The 20234-nt window shown below is 41.4% G+C and overlaps 1 protein-coding gene across 1 annotated transcript in view; it reads left to right on the forward strand.

Annotated features, from left to right (window-relative positions):
* Nucleotides 1–20234, forward strand: part of tmtc4 (transmembrane O-mannosyltransferase targeting cadherins 4) — a 45311-nt gene that overhangs the window by 4919 nt on the left and 20158 nt on the right. The window contains exons 3-14 of the mRNA XM_043691280.1: nt 959–1074; nt 5272–5488; nt 6586–6673; nt 7773–7870; nt 8008–8100; nt 10114–10275; nt 11373–11575; nt 15092–15266; nt 15380–15511; nt 17118–17197; nt 17312–17419; nt 18304–18445. Coding sequence (XP_043547215.1) covers nt 959–1074; nt 5272–5488; nt 6586–6673; nt 7773–7870; nt 8008–8100; nt 10114–10275; nt 11373–11575; nt 15092–15266; nt 15380–15511; nt 17118–17197; nt 17312–17419; nt 18304–18445 — 1614 coding nt within the window. The remainder of the gene's footprint in view (nt 1–958; nt 1075–5271; nt 5489–6585; nt 6674–7772; nt 7871–8007; nt 8101–10113; nt 10276–11372; nt 11576–15091; nt 15267–15379; nt 15512–17117; nt 17198–17311; nt 17420–18303; nt 18446–20234) is intronic.

The raw sequence follows: 20234 nt of genomic DNA on the forward strand, positions 1-20234 counted from the left end.
GATGAAGAGAGAATGTATCCTCTTGCGATGAAGAGTGAAACTAGGGCCATCAATAGTCATCAAGTAGGGAACTCAAAGGAAATGTCCTGAAACCTCGGGTAATGCTGGAGCACTCATTACCACGTGAACGGCATGAGATACATTTGAATGGGAAGTGGATAAATGCATGAGATAGAAAAAGATAAAAAGACACTTAAATGGTTGTCTTCTCTTCATGTTGCTGCACTTTCCCTCACTACTGATCTATGCAGGCTGTGGAAATCTGGCAGGAAGGTGGGTGTAGCATTGTGGAAGGAATTGCAGACTCCCCAAACCCTGTCCGGAGCCACAACGCAGCATGCTTTTCGTGGTTCCCCTGTGTAGGCTGAGCTGGAGGAGGCTTGCAAAAACGGTATATACTAGCATAAACTGGTTGGAGCAAATGGCCTGTTTCTGTGCTCTACTTACCATATAATTACATAGATACAATAATGTAATTGAGAGAGAGGCTTTTGCAATCAGTTAGTGCATTTCGCTTGTAAAACCTGGTTTTAATAGCAGCCAATTGGAACATCCAATTCTAATAGCTATAGGGTGATAGTATTGATTGGTTACATTGTTGGTCTAGTAGTTGAGATGTTTAACGTGTCTTTACTGGATTGTCAAAAACATACAACTGGTTTATTAACAAGCTTAAAGGAAAGAAATCTGAACCCCACCCCCATCACACTCTCTCTTAAGGAGTGTCTTTGGAGAAAAGCAAGTGGAGAGAATTAGCATCTGGCCTTAGCAACCTATTGTGGAATAATTAATGTCAGTTTGCAAGAGGCCAAAATTGGAGTAGCTTTGGGATCGCATAGGATAGTGGGACTGCGGGAGATCACAGAGAAGAGGGATGAGCGAGGCCAAGGGGGTCTGTGCTGGAGACAGAAAGAGAAACTTGCATCAACTAACTCCTGGCGTTTCCTTCCCATGTCAGGATCTTAGACCAGAGACACCACTTAGCAACCTTTGGGAACATGACTTCTGGGGTTCTAACTTGATCAGCAACACGAGTCATAAATCTTATCGACCACTTACGGTGCTTACATTCAGGTAGGTCTGTGTTATTGGTGAGAATCTGGTTCATATTTATACTGTAATGTTTCTATGGTACATGCACAAGGTATAATTAAGTATCCATCTTCACGCTGCCAAGCAACCACAACTTCATTTAAGATGATTTTTATTTTGCTTTTTGTGCCTTTAAATTGATAGAAATAATGTATTCTTGTGCACAAATTCGTGTTACAAAGTGTCAGTTATTGTTTACATTTTTGGTATTGGGTTAAGAGTATTGAAGGTCATTATTAAGCATAGCAATGCTCTATGATCCACAGTCGTTTATTTTATCCTATTTGAGGCCATTCACTGTTTGATAAATGTGGCATTCAGTTTGCAGAAAGCAAGTTTCAATAAATAGATTAAATTAACACTTAATGACCAACTGTAGCCTACTACTTGCCAGCAAATCATTAAGATGGTTTGATTTCATTAAAATTATTCCCTAACCATGTATAGTTACATGTTTGGATAATTAACTCAGCAAATAAAACAAAATTGAGCAAATCTAGAGGCGTGAAGGTTTAATTCTGGCAGTATTGTGCAGATAGGTGTCATAGAATCTCTACAGTTGGAAGCAGGCTATTTAGCCCATCGAGTCTATATCCCTATCCCTCTCCCTGGAAACCTGCTTATTCTGTGGCTAATCCATCTAGTTTACACATCCCCGGACACTGAGTGATTTAGCATGGCAAATCTACCTAACCTGCATATATTTGGACTGTGAGAAGAAATTAGAGCACCCAGAGGAAGCCCAGGGAGAATGGAGAAACTCCACAGACATGGTTGAAGAGCTTCAGGGCAGAGGAAATGACCTGGGAGACAGTCATATCAGGGTAGAATTGAATACAGGTTCCTGGTGCTGAGAGACAGCAATGCTAACCACTGAGCCACTGTGCCACCCTAATGGAGTGCCATCTAATTGTGTGCACAACCTCTGTGGTTGTAATGCAGATTGTGGAATAGAGAAGGAAAATCTTATGGATGCAAGTGAAGTCCTTTATTCTGAAGGCCTGTGTAAAGGCCAATGTTGTAGTAGTGTTTGGTTCATTACAGCATATTGCCCTTATGTCTTTTACCATATGTCTTTTGCTACTAATACAATTTTAAGGATTAGAGAACCGCTGAAGTTACAATTTTTTTTTAAAATAGAAGTGAGCTACAAAGTAATTAGGGTGTCATTAATTTTTGGAATTGTGTGCCCTCTGCCATGATGGGGAGCATTTAATGAGGCTGGAGGGTAGCTGCTAGGAACCCGCCATCTTTTCACTTTTGCCCTGAAGGGGCTGGGGCTGATCCATGGAGAGCCTTTTTTATCCCAGCACCAATTGAGACCATCAAATGTGCAATTTAATGTCCATTGAAGGGATCTCATCCCAGGAGTAGGACAAAGTTTTACCATAAGGGGAGCATGACAAGTAAGTCCTGTCAGAGTTGCTTGTGGGCTCTTGGAGCTAGGGCTGGGGGTTCCCCAGCTTTAGGAAAGCAAGGCTTGCTAACAGCCACCTATTGTCTTTGCTGCCAAGCCTCTGACCTTTGTGGCTCACTTTGTGCCATCATTTGCGTGTGCCTGGGCCTGTCCTCGAGATGAGGCTTTGGATAGCTGTTATACCAACAGCAGCCACTCCCTCTGCTGTGGCGCTGCTGAGTGCAGAAGCACTGCTGACCTCGAACAGGAAATGGGAGGGAGGGGGATTTTCTTCCAGGGGTCTTTGATCCCATGAAATGCCCACTAATACCCAGTTAAGTGCCTGGAAGGTACAGATGTGGTGGGCCTTCCCAAGGTGAGGGTGCCGCTGGTTCTCCAACTGTTAATCAAGACCTCCATCACATCTGCAAACTCTCTGCCTTGTTTCTTTACCGCAGCCATTATTTAACTTCATGTCCCGTACTATCTTCCCATGCCACACACTAGACCAACCCTTCACTTGCTCACTTAATTCCTACACCATTTCACCCTCTTCTTCCTATGTCACTCCTTCCCTTTCCAGCCATTCTGACAACCCCTCCCCAATGTTTAGGGAGAGCTTTATTTTTTTATTTTTGATGTGTTTATCCTTGGAAACTCTGCTGTTTATTCGGGATAGCAATTGGTTAATTATATATTTTAAAATTTTATTGCAATCCTTGCGGACATGATTGTCAGGCACTGCCTACCAAATAAACCCACCAACTAGCCTCTAAATTGATCAACTAAAGCAGCACAGGCAGATAAAAAAAATTATTAGTTATAGATTAAATGACATCCAAGAGAAAAACAATGGGCCAATGACCCTCACCCGTACTATAAGTTCTGTAATACAGCACAGCCCCTTGCCTGTTATTTTTCTTTGTATGTTCAGGTAACGGTAGTAATTTTATGTCAAGGTGAACAATCCAGTCCTTGCATGGTGTATATGTGAGATAGAGGTGTCAATTCGACTCACTTATCAAGGATTTTTCATATGGTCTCCACCAATATACATTGTCACCTTACATTAGCATTAGCAAGTCTTTAATAAAAAGACTTGGGCCAGATTTTTGCTACTGAGATAGGCCACTCGAGCAAGAAATTTGCCATATCTCTATAAAGTTCCCCATCACAAGCAAGTCTTATGCAGGGATTGGTTGGAGTCAACAATGGATGCAAATGGAGAGGGCTGCAGACAATAAAAATACAGAGGATGGCTAGTTAGTAGGCCCAGTCCTCACGCCCTAAGCCTGACATCACTATAAACCCTCTCAAACCACTTCTGTTGTCATTAACTCAGTATCCACAACAAGCAGGCCTTGCGAGCCATCTGGAAATGCATCAATTTAAAAAAAACAATCTGAGAGTTTTCACTAATGCAACTTGGTACAGAAAATGCACTCTCCTTTATTAAATTAATTAAGAGTTTAAATGCCTTCAAACAAGCTTTAATTCAATGACTGCATCAAACATAGATAATCTTTTAATTGCTTCCCAAAACTGTGTCTCAAAATAAGAACTCAGCCATCTGCTGAAATAAATGTTTTCTGGGAGCTCTTGAAGTTGACCAACAATTTATAATGGGCTCAGCTGTAATAATAGCCATTGGGAAATATCGATATTGATTTCTACTTAATCTGTAGGAGCATGTGCTAGTGGCTTTTCCTAAGCTAAGTCAAATGGTTTCTCAATCAAAACAACCCACCGTCCAGTGTTTTATTTACCCTAATGGAGAGCTAGGGCCTGTTGCTTTAAAGGGTTGGGAATTTAAATAGCTTCCTTTGTAACACCTAAACACTCCTGAAGTGTGAATATGATCTTTGTCTTCCTCTATCAATTCAGAATCACACACAGTGAGTTCAGGTGCTTGGGGCATCAAAAAATGTCTTTTTATACACAGCACTGTTCTCAAATAACCCAGTATCTTTCTATTTTAAAGCTGTGAGATTCATGCAATGCCCCTTTCCCCTACCAGCGAAAATGGTATTAGCCAGAAATGAGTTTGAGATTTATTTAACTAGGTCCCACCCCACTATTTTTAAAGGTCTTCACATGCATCCCAACGCGACACACATTTGACCTCTCTGTATGTTATTATGCCATGGAGCACAATGTGGGTATGCTGGTCCACTGGGATCTATGTGGATGCTGCTCCAATGTCTTACTCCATATACAGTACAGTCCTATATAATGCCAAGTGGCAAACCCTTTTTAAAATCTCTCAAACCTATAACATTTAGGGGAACAAGGGCAGCAGATGCTTGGGAAAGTAAACACCTTATTATTGCCCACCACCCTGACTTGTAATGATATTGTTGTTCCTTCCTTGACGCTGGGTCAAATGCTGGAAATCCCTTTCTAGTGGCTCTATGGGTATGCCTACCCCACATGTAATGTAATGGTTTAAGAAGGTAAGTCATCACTAACACCTTGAGGACGATTAAGGATTGGCAACAAATTTGGCTTTGCCTGCGACAGCCACATCCTGTGAACGAATGAATGAATATATAACTAAAAATAATTTGCACATCTACTTACAAGTTATGTTGGCATAACTCCTCATTCCTGTGGTAACTTCTGTAGTTGGGTTTGTAAGTGATATAAATGCAGTAAAGCAAGAATAAAATAAGAAATGTAAAATTATGTAGAAACATTACATAAAATACAGAGCAGTGTCTAATTTGAATGCTGATTAAGCTCATGTTAATTTTTGGATCTGTCTATATTTTCATTTCTCTTAGGTTGAACTACCTGATAGCTGGAGGATTGCATCCAGTTGGCTTCCACGTGGTCAACATTGCACTTCACAGTGTGATCTCTGTAATGACTCTTGATGTCTTCTCGGTACTTCTAGGTGGTCTGGTACATGATGAGAAAGGGAGGCTGCTCAATAGGGCACCAAAAGCATCATTTCTAGCTGCACTGTTCTTTGCTGTGCATCCAGTACATACAGAGAGTGTAAGCAAATTATTTCAAAGTGGATTTTATAAATTTGTGGGAATTCATGGAGTATCATTTCTTTAAATCAAGGCCTCGGTGCAAGCTGGTTACGTCCAGCTATAGAAATGCACACTTCAGGGAAGCAGATTGTTTATGGAAATAAAAGGAGAGCCTAAATCTCTCCTCCATCCAGTAGGGATGATAATTTTCTAAGTACAGTAACCACTTGCTCTCACATAATGCCTTTATCACTGTAAAACATTCAAAGGTGCTTTCCAGGAAGATTATCAGATATATTTTATCACTGAGCTTTGTGAGATGTTAGGACAAGCTTGGTCCAACAGTTAGATTTTAAATAACAGGCTAAAAGTGAATGGAGACGTTGACAGATTCAGGGAGAATTAGAATCCCTACAGTGTGGAAACAGGCCATTTGGTCAAACAAGTCCACAATGACCCTCCAAAGAGTATCCCACCCAGACCCATTCCCCTATTACTCTACATTTCCCCTAACTAATGCTCCTAGCCTACTCATCCCTGAACACTATGGGCGATTTAGCACAGTCAATTCACCTAACCTGTACACCTTTGGATTGTGGGAGGAAACCGGATCACCCGGAGGAAACCCACGCAGACACTGGGGCAATGTGCAAACTCCACACAGACAGTTGCTCGAGGCAGGAATCAAATCCGGGTCCCTGGCGCTGTGAGGCAGCAGTACTTGCCACTGAGTCACCGTGCCACGAGAATTTAAAAGCTTCGAACTCCAGGCACAGTCACCATTGGTGGATCAAATGAAATGTAGGACATAAGAGACCAGAATTAGAGCTCAGAGATCAGAGGATTGTAAGGGTGGAGGAGGTTGCAGAGGTGGGGAGGGGCCTAAGAATGTGAACACGAGGGTGAGAATTTAAAATCGGAGGCATCGCCAGACTGGAAATTACTGTTGGTCAGTGGGCACAGTGGTGTGAGTTACATACAGGCCGTAGAACCTTGGAGTAGGTTTGGTTAAAGGAGGGTGGATGACGGGAAGCCAGACGAGAGTGTAATCTACATAAATTTACCTTCCAATGGTAATGAAGCACTCATTAGTTTTTCTTGATTCTTGTCTTCCAGGTTGCTGGGATTGTTGGCAGGGCAGATCTCCTCTGTGCTCTGTTCTTTCTATTGTCCTTCATCAGCTATTGTAAAGCCTTCAGAAAATGTATGTACGACTGTTCAGAGATTGTATCTGTTCCGGAGTACGTGTGTCACATATCAATGGCTAATCTGTTTACATGGTGATACCATTGAAGTTTATATTCATGGTAATTTTAACTTAGTGTCAGGCAGGAAACTCCTGGGATTTGATGGAAATACTGGCTTTTAGAAAATATTAATATCTATTAATGAAGAACCACTTTGGCTGGAGAGTAAAACCAGCTTTGCAATGCTTTACTTTGCTAAAGGAGTTATGAACAGAGGGACCTAGATTATCCGAAGGACACGGGCAGGGAGTATTTTGTTCAGTTAATTGAATGCTGGATAACATAGTTAGCCAAGCATCGGGACCTTGCGATCTTGTTCGAATAATCCGAAATTTGGTTAATCGAATCCTGGATAATTGAGATTCCTCTGAAGATGCTAGATTATTTATTATGATCATACATTTTAAAAAAATTTGTTTATGGTATGCAAGTGTCACTGGCTAGGCCAAAATTTCTTGTCCATTCCTAAATGACCTTACAATGGTGGAAGTAAGCTAATGCATTGAACTGCTGCAGTCCATGGTTGGGATGGAGGTCCACCCATAGAGTGGAGAGGGAGTGAGTCCCAGACTAACAATGGAGTACCAGCATTTTCTTACAGCCACAACAAAGGAGCAGCAACATATTCCAAGTCAGGATGGTATGTTGCTCGGAAGGGAACTTGCAGATAGGATTTCCATGCATGTGCTGCCCTTGTTTTTCAAGGTGGTAGCGAACACAGGTTTGGAAAGCGCTGTCTAAGGAGCCATGATGAGTTGTTGTTTGACAGCATCTTGTACACAGTACATATTGATGTCACTGTGCATTGATGATGGAGAGAGTGAATGTGAAAAGGTGGTGGATGGGGTGCCAATCAAGTGAGCTGCTTTGTCCTGGATGAGGTCAAGCTGCTTGAGTGTCAGAGCTGAGCTCATTCAGTTTTGTTGTCAGGAGTTTTGTTGCACTCCTGACTTTTGCCCTGGAGATGGGTAGTTTATCAGTACTGTAGTTACTTTTGAAGACGTGTCAACTGCTACTTCAAAATTAAGACCAATTATTGCACTGATTCTTTTTCAGATGATGCAGAAGGAGAGTTCTCTTTTTACTGGATCTTTGCCAGCTTGTTGCTTTGTGCAATAGCGATGCTTTGCAAGGAACAGGGTATCACAGTTCTGGTGAGAAAGTGTCACCGTTATTCAGTTGGGAAAATGCATGTTTATGCTTTGCTGGCTTTCAGTGTGTTTAAGTTGCTGTTGACAATTTGATAGCTCTATGCATATTTATTTATCGCCTTGTATGTCTACACTTTCAGGGTGTTAATACAGTATTTGATGCACTTGTGATCTGCAAAATGGATATCCTACACCTAGGCATGGCACTGTTACGGAAGCCCAAATTATCTGAGGTAAAACAATGCCTATGGATTGGCTTCTTATTTAACCCTAAACTGCGTCTCTATTCCTCTCCATCTCCAAACCTCTTCCTTCCACTTTCATAATATCATCAGTTTCCTTCCCTGCCTTAAATGATTTGCTGTTGAAACCTTTATCCATTAGATTAGATTAGATTAGATTAGATTACTTACAGTGTGGAAACTTACTTACAGTGTGGAAACAGGCCCTTCGGCCCAACAAGTCCACACCGACCCGCTGAAGCGTAACCCACCCATACCCCTACATTTACCCCTTTACCTAACACTACGGACAATTTAGCATGGCCAATTCACCTGACTTGCACATCTTTGGACTGTGGGAGGAAACCGGAGCCCCCGGAGGAAACCCACGCAGACACGGGGAGAACGTGCAAACTCCACACAGTCAGTCGCCTGAGGCGGGAATTGAACCTGGGTCTCTGGCGCTGCGAGGCAGCAGTGCTAGCCACCGTGCCGCCCATGTTTTCATTATCTCCAGACTTTATTATTCCAGTGTTCTATGACTGGCCACACAACTTCCAAGTTTAACTAAGATTTTGTTTACATGTCCTTCCCTGCACTAAATTCTGTTTGTACATCATCCCTGTGCTCACTGACCTTCAGTGGCTCAGATCTGGCAATACTGGTTTTAAAATTTTCAATCTTCAGTTATCAATTCCCTCCATGGCTTTGACCCTCCCTATCTCTGTATCCATTTACACTTCTTGTTACCATGGAAAGGCTGCCAACATCATGAAAGATCCCTCCCACTCCAGTGATGCTGTCTTACAACCTTTCCCATTAGGCAGAAGATACAGACGCTTGAATGCACAAACCATTAAGTCAAGAACAGCTGCTGCTAATAGATTGCTCAATGCACCTCTCTAACTTCAAATCACATTGATCTTGCTGGTGTTGATCGTGTTTTGTGCACCTGTGCAACCACAACTTTGTATGCCTCGCTCTTTCTAAGCAGCCTATAATCTGTATATATCCTTGTTTGCTATGATCTGTCTGTACTGCTCACAAAACAAACATTTCACTATACTTTGGTCCATGTGACTTCAATAAGTCAGATCAAATCCAGCCCCTCTCCCATCTCTGCACTTCTCCAATTCTGGTTTATTACCACCCTCACTTTTAGTTGTTCCACCATGTGAGGCATGCCCTCAGCTGCTTGGGTCTGAAGCTCTCAAATTCCCTCTCTGAACTCCTGCACTTCACTGTGCTGTAAATTGTATGGGTAACTATAGTAAAACAATGCGCATCTTTCTTTAAAATAACATTATAAAGGTACATTATGTGAGGTCTTCAGTTCATTCATGTGGAAAGATAATTTGAAATGTTTCAAATGACTGGAATGACACTTCAATTGCCGAAACCCTCATGCTTTCATTACCTCTAAACTCAACCAGCCAAATTGCCCCTTGTTGGTCTCCCCTGTTTTACGATCCTGAACTTGAGTTCTTCCAAAACACTGCTGCATGTGCCTTAAATTGCAGCAAGTCGCAGTTTCCTGTCGCCCCGATTATTCACTGGCCCACATTCGCTTCTAATCATGCAATGTCTTGACTTTAAAATTCTCATCCTTTCTTCAAATTGCTCGAAGTTTTCATCCCTCCCCAACTGTATAATCTCCCCCAGCCTCACAATGACATATCCTTGCTTTTCTAATTCTAGCTTCTCGTGCATGCTTAAGTTTAACAACGTCATCATTGGTGACTGTGTCTTCACCCTGTTTGGCCCAGCGTCCTAATCCCCTCCAGCTGACTTTCCTTCCATAAGACCCTGCTTAAGACCACCTTGTTTGACAAAGCTTTTGGTCATTTAATGTAAAACCTTCTTAAGTGGTTCAATGCCACGTTTGCTTTCTAATGCTCCTGTGAAGTGTCTCAGAATATTTCATTCATATATGTTCATTTAAATCTGCTGTCTTGGTATGTGTGCTTAAGTATGTTGCTACATTGATTTGTTTTATTTTTCTGTTCTATTTTGCCTCGTCCTCAGATACTACTTCTGTGGAAAAGAGGGTTTTTTACACGCATTCTGCTGGTGGCATCTGGCGGGATTGCCCTTCTGTATGTCCGCTGGCGGATCATGGGCACAGGGCCCCCAGTTTTCACTGAAGTGGATAACCCAGCATCATTTGCAGATAATGCTCTTGTGCGGGTAAGATGACAGTGGTGCTTTTGAAAGAACTCTTATGATCAAAAATCAAATTGTTCACAGGCTAATGCATTTAACATTTAGAAATGTTTATGTTGTGTACATGTTATTTTGAGATGACAAGGCAAATACTGTTATGGTGTTTATGTGGCACACAAACCTCCTCCCACCTCTCCTCTCCGATCATGAGTATATCTTTCTGTTCCTTCCTTGCTCTGAATTCCCCCTGAATGCATGCTGTTGTGATTTTCGTATGTTGGAAATTTTAACGTGTGCACTTCCTACTGCTTTTGTCAATCTTTTTTCAATTTGGAGAGAAAGTCTGATGCTGGAATTTACAGTAACCCTTCATAAACAGTGGCTAGGCCCCAACTGGGGTATTGTTTCCAATCTTGGGCACTGCATTTTAGAAAGATGTCAATGCTGAGGAGTGAATGCAGAGAAGATTTACCAGAGTTTTACCAGGTATGATTTCAGTTATGTATAGTGACAAGCTGTGGTTGATCTTTTTGGAGTAGAGAAAGAGATTCCACTGGCAGGCAGTTTGGTAACCAGAAGGCACAGTTTTTAAAGACATTGACACACAATCCATAGGGGGATCTTTTTTTAAGTGGCGAGTTGTGATCTAGAATGCACTGCCTGAAAGGGCAGTAGAAGCAGATTCGGTAATAGCATTAATTTGGGAATTGGAGAAATACTTGAAAAGAAAAATGTTTGCAGAATAAAGATCAAGGGTGGTGGAACTAACTAGACATTTCTTACAAAAATCTGGTACGGGGGACATGGGTCAAATGGTTGCTTCCCTGTACTGTTAGATTTTATGATGAGTTGCTTGCATTACCAGTTGTTCAGGTTTACTATCCAACCACTATCACTATCAAAATCACAAATTATCACTCCTTGCAGGTTTCTCACTGACACCCGTTATATAAGACAAATGGTAATGATTTCAGTCTTACACTGGGTAAGTTAGCTTTGCTTCTGGTATAGAATATTGCTATGTTATACAATTGATCTTCAACTATGTTAGCACTGGTAATGTCGAAATTCATTGCAATACTAAAGTCTAATGTTATGCTTGCTTTATTTTGTTTTATCAGGCCATTAATTATAATTACTACTACTCTTTGAGCACGTGGTTACTTGTCTGTCCCTGGTGGCTGTGCTTTGATTGGTCAATGGGCTGTTTACCTCTGATTAAATCAGTTGGAGACATTAGAATATTTGCCCCCCTCGTATTTTGGATCGTCCTCATTGGGATAATATTTCAAGCTTTATTCTCCATGAACCCAGATGAAAAAAGGTAAGGTGTCTAGTTTTGATGTGTTTAGAGCTGCCAGTTGCAAAGTTTCCATGTGGTCGACGTGTTTGGATTTGAAGTCATGGTCAATGTTTCCTCTAATGTTTTATTGTTCTGCGTGGTACATTCTTGATTTCTATAAGGCCTCCCTTGCAACTTAATCAAAGAGGGTTAAGGGGTGGTTTAGTAGCGATGTTGAGATATGTGAAAAGCTTTGGTAGAATAATTAAGGAGATAACAAATAAAAGCAGGAGGATCATTAACCGTAGGAACTCTGATGCAAGAAGGTTTGCAAACTATTTAGGAGAGATGAAGAATTTTGTTTAATGCAATTAGTTGTGATCTGGCATGCTCTCCCCGAAAGGAACCACATTCAGTCGTATCTTTCAAAAGGGTAAGAGTAGAAAAGATAATGGATAGAGATGTACAACACAGAAACAGACCCTTCGGTCCAACTTGTCCATGCCGACCACTTATCCCAACTTAATCTAGTCCCACATGCAAGCACCTGGCCCATATCCCTCCAAACCCCTCCTATTCATACACCCATCCAAATGCCTTTTAAATGTTGCAATTGCATCAGCCAGCCTCTCCCTGTAGCTCAATCCTCCAACCCTGGCAGCATCCTCGTAAATCTTTTCTGAACCCTCTCCAGTTTCACAACATCTTTTCGATAGGAAGGCGACCAGAATTGCACGCAATATTCCAACCGTGGCCTAACCAATGTCCTGTACAGCTGCAACATGACCTCCCAACTGCTATACTCAATACTCTGACCAATAAAAGAAAGCATACCAAACGCCTTCGTCACTAGGCTATCTACCTGCAACTCTACTTTTAAGGAGCTATGAACCTGCACTCCAAGGTCTCTTTGTTCAGCAACACTCCCTAGAACCTTACCATTAAGTGTATAAGTCCTGCTAAGATTTGCTTTCCCAAAATGCAGCACCTCGCATTTAGCTGAATTAAACTCCATTTGCCACTTCTCAGCCCATTGGCCCATCTAGTCAAGATCCTGTTGTAATCTGATATTTACAAGTCTTTGGAGTCTGAAGATTAATACCGCTTCACTGCTCAAAGAGTCAGCGTTAACAAGTGGACTGAATGGTCTCCTGTGTTGTATGATTTGCAAAATGAGGTAGGGCAAGTGGCTTGCTCTTAAGACCTATTCTTAATCTAGGTACTGGGTAGTACACAAGCAAATAGTCTTTGTTATAGTTTATATCAGTCTTCTGAGAGAAGTAATAAATGGGAGAAATGCAAAGGAGAGAAGAATTTCAAAACAATTATCTTTCTGTTGGCCCAAGTCTTATCAGAGAATATCCACTTGGATATTATATTGAATGTGCCAATTCTTGGATGACAACCATTCATTTGAAGGGGAATCTATATGCTCTTGAAAAATTAATTACATAGAATTTATCACAGACAAAAACAGGTTTACTGCATTATTCAACCCATGTTGTTGTTTAAGCTCTATGCATTGCCTTCTCACCCTATCAAGTCCTCTTTCTATTCTTTTCTGCCTTGTGTTCAACTATTCTCTTTAAATACATTGATAAAATGTAGAACAGTACAGAACAGGAACAGCCCTTCGGCCCACAATATTGTGCTGAACGTGACGTCGAATTAAACTAGTCTCATCTATCTGCCCTCTATTCCTTGCATATTCACATGCTTACCTAAAGGTTCCTTAAACACCCCTAATATATCCGCCCCCACCATCATTCCTGGCAACGTGTTTGACTCCTCCTCCTCTCAGTGTAAAAAAATTGCCCCTGACATTTCCTTTAAACCTCCCCCCGGACCTTAAATGCATCCCCCTCTAGTATTTGACATTTCAACTCTGAGAAAAGATTCTCACAGTCAACCATATCTCTGAATGCCATAATTTTATAGACTTCTATCAAGTTCCTTTCAGCCTCTGCCGCTCCAGAGAAAACAATCTAAGTTTTGCTAGCCTCTCCTTTTCGCTCATACCCTCTAATCCAGGCTGCATCCTGGGGAACCTCTCCAAAGCCTCCACAGCCTTCCTGTAATGTGACGACCAGGATTGAACACAATACTCCTAAGTGTGGCCTAACCAAAGTCTTTTAAAACTGCACCGTGACATCCCTGACCGATTAAGGCAAGCTTGCCATGTGTCTTTTTTACCACCCTATCTGCTTGTGTAGCCACTTTCAGGGAGATATGAACTTGAATCCCAAGATCTCACTGTACATTAATGTAATCCAGGGTCCTGCTATTAACTATATACTTTTCCTTGATATTTGATCTCCCAAAGTGCAACATCTCACACTTACCCAGATTAAACACCATCTGCATTTCTCCGCCCATATCTGCAACTGGTCTATATCCCTTTGTATCATCTAAATTCACCTCAACCCATGTTAGCAAGTTTCACAATCTCTCCACTCGATAAAGAAAATTCCAGTTCAGCTATCTTTTCTTGGAGATGATCAAGATCTCCAAAAATGCATTTTTTGTTCACCTCAAATACTACTTGAGTAGAGAACTGCTGTTTGGATTTGTTGGTGACTATCTTGTACTTATGACCCTGACATAATCTCATCATTGAGGTGCTTTTCTTGAGTTCAGCTTGGTCAATGGTGCACTGATAGGTAGGGTGTTCTTCTTAAGTATGTACCTGAAAAAACCATCACTTTCTGAAAATAAGGTATTATTTCCTGTAAGGCTGCACATTGATTTACAAGTAAAGTCTTCTGACTCTTGGGTAAGGGCAGATTGCGAATGTATCAGAAGCAATTAATGCCGTCACCCTTTGATAATGTATTCTCTAATCAACCTGTTCAGAGATGTTACTGCACACATTTGGAACAGGTGGGAGTTGAACCTGGGTCTGCTGACTCAGAGGTAGGGACATTATCACCAATCCCTACTGTGTGGAAGCAGGCCATTTGGCCCATTAGGGTCCACACTGACACTTAAAGAGCATCTAACACCCCCACCCTATCTCTGCAACCCTGCATTTCCTATGGTTAATCCACCTAGCCTACACATTCCAGGACACGACAGGCAATTTAGCATGGTCAGTCTGCCCAACCTGCACATTTTTGGTATCCATGATGTGGAGGTACTGGGGTGGACAAGGTCGGAAGTCACGCAATACCAGCTTATGGTTCCACAGGTGTATTTGAAATCATAAGCTTACGGAGCACTGCTCCTTCATCAGGTGAAGTCACATGGGGAGAACGTGCAAACTCCACACAGATAGATACCCAAGGGTGGAATTGAACCCACATCCCTGGCGCTGTGACACAATAGTATTAACCAGTGAGCCACCATGCCAGTATCCTTGGTAATTTTGTTCCTTATTAAATCTTGTGACTCATGTTGTTAACCACTTAATGAGATTGGATTGGGTGTGTTTTTGTTTGTGTACGTATGGGTGAGAGAAAGAGATGAGTTAATTTTATGGTAACATGCATCTCTCTCCAGAGAATTTCTCAACTGGGTTATCTAAATTCATGCGCAATTGTTTTTGGATACATTTTACAGAATCCTTGCCACTGGAATCACACTTCTGGTCATCCCATTCCTTCCTGCATCAAACATTTTCTTCCGAGTAGGGTTTGTGATTGCAGAGCGGGTGATCTATCTCTCCAGCGCTGGGTATTGCATGCTCTTGTCTTATGGCATTTGCATCTTGTCAAGACATGGCAGGAGATTCAAGGTAGGCACAAACGTTTTACTTTTCCATCCCTGTATTAACTTGTTATCATGAAAAAAGAAGCTTAAAGTAGATTTTGAAGCACTTTCTTTAATTCTTGCTCTGATTTTCTTTAGAACATCATCTCTCTTGCGGTGGCAGGCTTGGTAATTCTGAATATTATGCAGTGTTTCCGGCGCAGTTGCCATTGGAGAACAGAAGAAGATCTTTTCACAAGTGCATTATCTGTATGTCCCTTCAATGCTAAAGTAAGCATGTATACTTATTTGGAGAAAAGAAACTAAATGCAAATGTTCAAGAAATATTCATTTAAATAAGTTGTAATAGAAGATAATGATTTGACTGCAGGCATAGAAAGTACAGTAGCCAGATTTGCAAATTATACTAAACAGGTGGCAACGTAAATTGCAATGAAGAAATAAACATTTTACAAATGGATATGGATAGGTCAGCGAATAGGTCAAATTTGGTAGATGAAACTTAACATGGATAAGTGTGAGGTTATCCGTTTTGTTTGGAGGAATCGGCAATGTATAATCTAAATGGACAGAAACTTCAGAGTGCTTTGATGCAGAGGGATCTGCTGTCCTTGTACTTGAATCGCAGAAAACTAGAATGCAGGTTCAGTGGGTAATGAGGAAGATAAATGGAATTTTGGCATTTATTGCTAAAGGAGCAGAATACAAAAGTCGGAAAGTGTTGCTGCAACCATACAAGCCTTTAGTGAGACCTCGCCTCAAGTATTGTATACAATTTTCCTTACAACTGAAGGAAAGATGTAGTTGTATTGGAGGCAGTACAGAGAACATTCCTTAGATTGATTCCAGAGGTGGAGTTTGCTTTGCGAAGAGAGATTAAGCAGTTTAGACCTGTACCCTCGAGCTGAGAAGAATGAAAGCAGATCTAATTGAGATATGTAACTTGCTAAAAGGAATTACAAAGTAGATGCACAGAACATGTTTCCTCATGTAACAATCTGGAACGAGAGGTCATAGTTTTCGGATAAGGAGTAACAGATTTAAAACAGATGAGGAGAAATTATTTCTGTTAAAAGGTTGCGAGTCTGTGGAATTTACTACTCCAGAGTTTAAAGGATGCTGGGACATTGTCCATCTCCTCCTTAAATTTACTCAGATTTTTAATGAGTAATGGGTTTGGGGGGGGGTTATGGAAAGTAGGCAGGAAAGTGGAGCTGAGGCCAGGGTGGCATCAGCAATGATCGTATTAAATGGCCAATTGAGAGGCTGAATTGCCTATTCCTGCTCCTAGCTCTTATGTTCTTATTTGCTGACTAAATTATGAATAATTTTTTTCTGAGAGGTTGTATTTAATTTACTTGGCAATATAATGTTGACAATGTGTTGACTGTGGAATAAAATATTTGATTTTCAATGACACCTTTCACAGCATCAGGACATTAAATACTTTACAGTCAATGAAGTACTTTTCAGAGTATTGTCAGTGTTCTGATGTAGAAAATACCATATCTGTTTTATGCACAGCATGCCTTGCAAACAAGAATCTGATCACAACCACATAATCTGCTTCCAAGTGATATTGGTTGAAAGGTTAAATATTGGTGAGAATGCCAGGGTGCACTGCCTTGCGTTGCTTCAAAATAGTGCTACAAATCTTTTGTATCGATCTGAGAGGATATTCTGAGTTTGACACCTCGTGCTATCTTTCGGTCCCTCAATAGTGCAGAGTCGGCCTTGATTTAGTGCTCAAGTCACAACCTGCTGACTTAGAGGTGAGAAAGTAGTCAACTGAGCCATGGCTAATGCTGGTCACTATGTCTTTGGACTGGATTATACAGCCTTGTAATTCAGTACTGATAGCATTCCTTTTGTGCAGGTACACTACAATGTTGGCAAAAATCTAGCTGACCGAGGAAAAGAAATATCTGCGATCCAGTACTATAGAGAAGCTGTCAGGTATTCTTCCATCTCACTCTATTTGTTATTTTATATTGTTGAAGGTGCACAGTAACTCTTTAATTGGAAAGAATTTTATTTGTGGTGGAAATTTCAGAAACCTTTATTTTTCAGACTCAACCCAAAGTATGTCCACGCTATGAACAATCTAGGAAACATCCTTAAGGAAAGGAAGGAACTACATGAAGCAGAGGAGTTGCTTTCCAGAGCTGTAGCCATTCAGTACGTCTCAATTTATGTGTAATTTGAGGGGAAACCGAAAACTAGGGGTCATAATTACTGTGATAAGTAATTCATGAGATATCTCATTACTCAGTGAGTGCTGAGAATGTGGAATTCACTGCTGCCACAGGATCGTACATATCATCCATAAAACACTTGAAGCTAGGTGAACACAAGGAGGAAAGGAATATAATATTATACATAAAGATTTGGAGTACTTTCTGATTTAGTAGGTGCAATTTCGGTTCCCTCATCAATATTCCTACCTGAGAGCAGGTGCAACAAGGTTCATTTCTGGAATGAGGCAATTATTGTTTGTGGAGAGATTGATTAGACTAGGTCCACATTCTCCAGCTGAGTCAAGGAGACATGAGCTGATTTAAGCACGTAAAATGGTTAAGAGACTTGACAGTGTGGATGCGCAGAAGGCTGTGTCCCTGTGACTGGAGAATCTAGACCATTGGACCACAGTGTCAGAATACACAATATTGGCAATTTAAGTCTGAGATGAGTAAAATTTAATAGAATGAAAGGCTTGTGAATCTTTAGAACTCTCTACCCCAGGGAGCAATTGATTTTCAGTCATTGAATATATTGAAATCAGTGATGGAGATTATGAGACATTAAGGGAATTGACGGATAATGGGATGATGCGGGAAGGTATAGTTGGACTAGATCATCCGTGATCTTATTTAAAATCAACTGAAGGGGGCAGATGGCTTACTCCAGGTTCTGTTTGATGTTCTTGTGCAAATGGGAAGAGGCTGATGTGAAGGATAAACACCAGTAAAGACTATTTGAACTGAAAGGCCTGTTTCTGAGCTGTACATTCTATATCACACGGTTGTGCAGTACCTTGTTCTCACCTTCTTCTCGATGAACAGACCTGATTTTGCTGCTGCCTGGATGAATTTAGGAATTGTGCAGAATAGTTTGAACAAATTCGAAGAAGCTGAAAGGAGTTATTGGACAGCAATAAAATACAGAAAAAAATATCCAGACTGCTACTACAATCTAGGACGTTTGGTAAGTCTGTGTGAAACCTGGTATCAGTGATCTGAATTTGAAAATAATGAAGCAACCTTCTGTTTGTTGGAAATACAAAGTAGAGTTATTTAAAGGAAAATATGTTCTTTATTTATGCATGAGGCCATTATAAAATGAGCAAAACACTGGGGATGGTGGAAATCTGGAACAAAGACAAACTGTCCTGGAACTAACCAACTGATCAGACAATTTCAGTGGCAAGATCTGAAATAATCGCTGTCTGTCTCCATAGGTGGGATGGTGCAGTGGCACAGTGGTTACCACTGTTTCCTCACAGGAACAGGATGGACTGGCCCTGGTATCTGTGAGGTTGCAGGGATAGAATCAGGGGCCTAGATCAGGGTGGGATGCTCTTTGGAGGGTCGGAGCAGACCCGATGGGCTGAATGGCCTCTTACTGCACTGTCGGGATTCTATGATTCAAGGTGCTGCCAGATCTGTGTATTTCCAGATAATTGTGTCTGTAAATATAAGACAGTCATTAATTAATGTAATAGGGAATTCAAGGGAAATCTGTTTTATTGAGAGAGTAATGAGAATGTGGAACTTGCTATGGTATATACAGACAGGTCTTGACCAGTAGATGGTCTGGGGGCTACCATGCAACCTATCAGGAGGGTCTATCAGCTCACATTTGGTGATCCCCCAGGAAGGGTAAGAGAGATAGGCAGCTAGAGCAGGTGTCTTTTGTGGATATACCCATTTCAAACAGGTATGCTGTTTTGGAAAATCTAGGGGGTGATGGATTCTCAGGGGGACATAGCACGAACAGCCAAGTTTCTGGTGTTGAGACTGGCTCTAATGCAACAAGGGGTACGTCGGCTTCCAAGAGATCAATTGTGTTAGGAGATTCTGTAGTCAGAGGTACAGACAGACGTTTCTGTGGCCAGCAGAGAAAAAGCAGAATGGTGTGTTGTTTCCCTGGTGCCAGGATCAAGGATGTCTCAGAGAGGGTGCAGAATGTTCTCACGGAGGAGAGGGGGCAGCAGGAGGTCATTGTCCACATTGGAACCAATGACATTGGAAGGGAAAAGGTTGAGACACTGAAGGGAAATTACAGAGAGTTAGGCAGAAATTTAAAAAGGAGGTCCTCAAGGGTAGTAATATCTGGATTACTCCCAGTGCTACGAGCTAGTGAGGGCAGGAATAGGAAAATAGAGCATATGAATGCATGGCTGAGGAGAAGGATTCACATTTTTGGATCATTGGAATCTCTTTTGGGGTAGAGGTGACCTGTACAAGAAGGACGGATTGCACCTAATTTGGAAGGGAACTAATATACTGGCAGGGAAATTTGCTAAAACTGCTTGGGAGGATTTAAAATAGTGAGGTGGGGTGGTGGGACCCAGGGAGATAGTGAGGAAAGAGATCGATCTGAGATGGGTACAGCTGAGAACAAAAGTGAGTCTAACAGTCAGGGCAGGCAGGGACAAGGTAGGACTAATAAGTTAAACTGCATTTATTTCAATGCAAGAGGCCTAACAGAGAAGGCAAATAAACTCAGGGCATGGTTAGGAACATGGGACTGGGATATCATAGCAATTACGGAAACATGGCTCAGGGATGGGCAGGACTGGCAGCTTAATGTTCCAGGATACAAATGCTACAGGAAGGATAGAAGGGGAGGCAAGAGAGGAGGGGGAGTGGCATTTTTGATAAGGGATAGCATTACAGCTGTGCTGAGGGAGGATATTCCTGGAAATACATCCAGGGAAGTTATTTGGGTGGAACTGAGAAATAAGAAAGGGATGATCACCTTACTGGGATTG

This window comes from Chiloscyllium plagiosum, chromosome 6 (genome assembly GCF_004010195.1).
Source record: "Chiloscyllium plagiosum isolate BGI_BamShark_2017 chromosome 6, ASM401019v2, whole genome shotgun sequence".
In the NCBI taxonomy this organism is placed as follows: Eukaryota; Metazoa; Chordata; class Chondrichthyes; order Orectolobiformes; family Hemiscylliidae; genus Chiloscyllium; species Chiloscyllium plagiosum.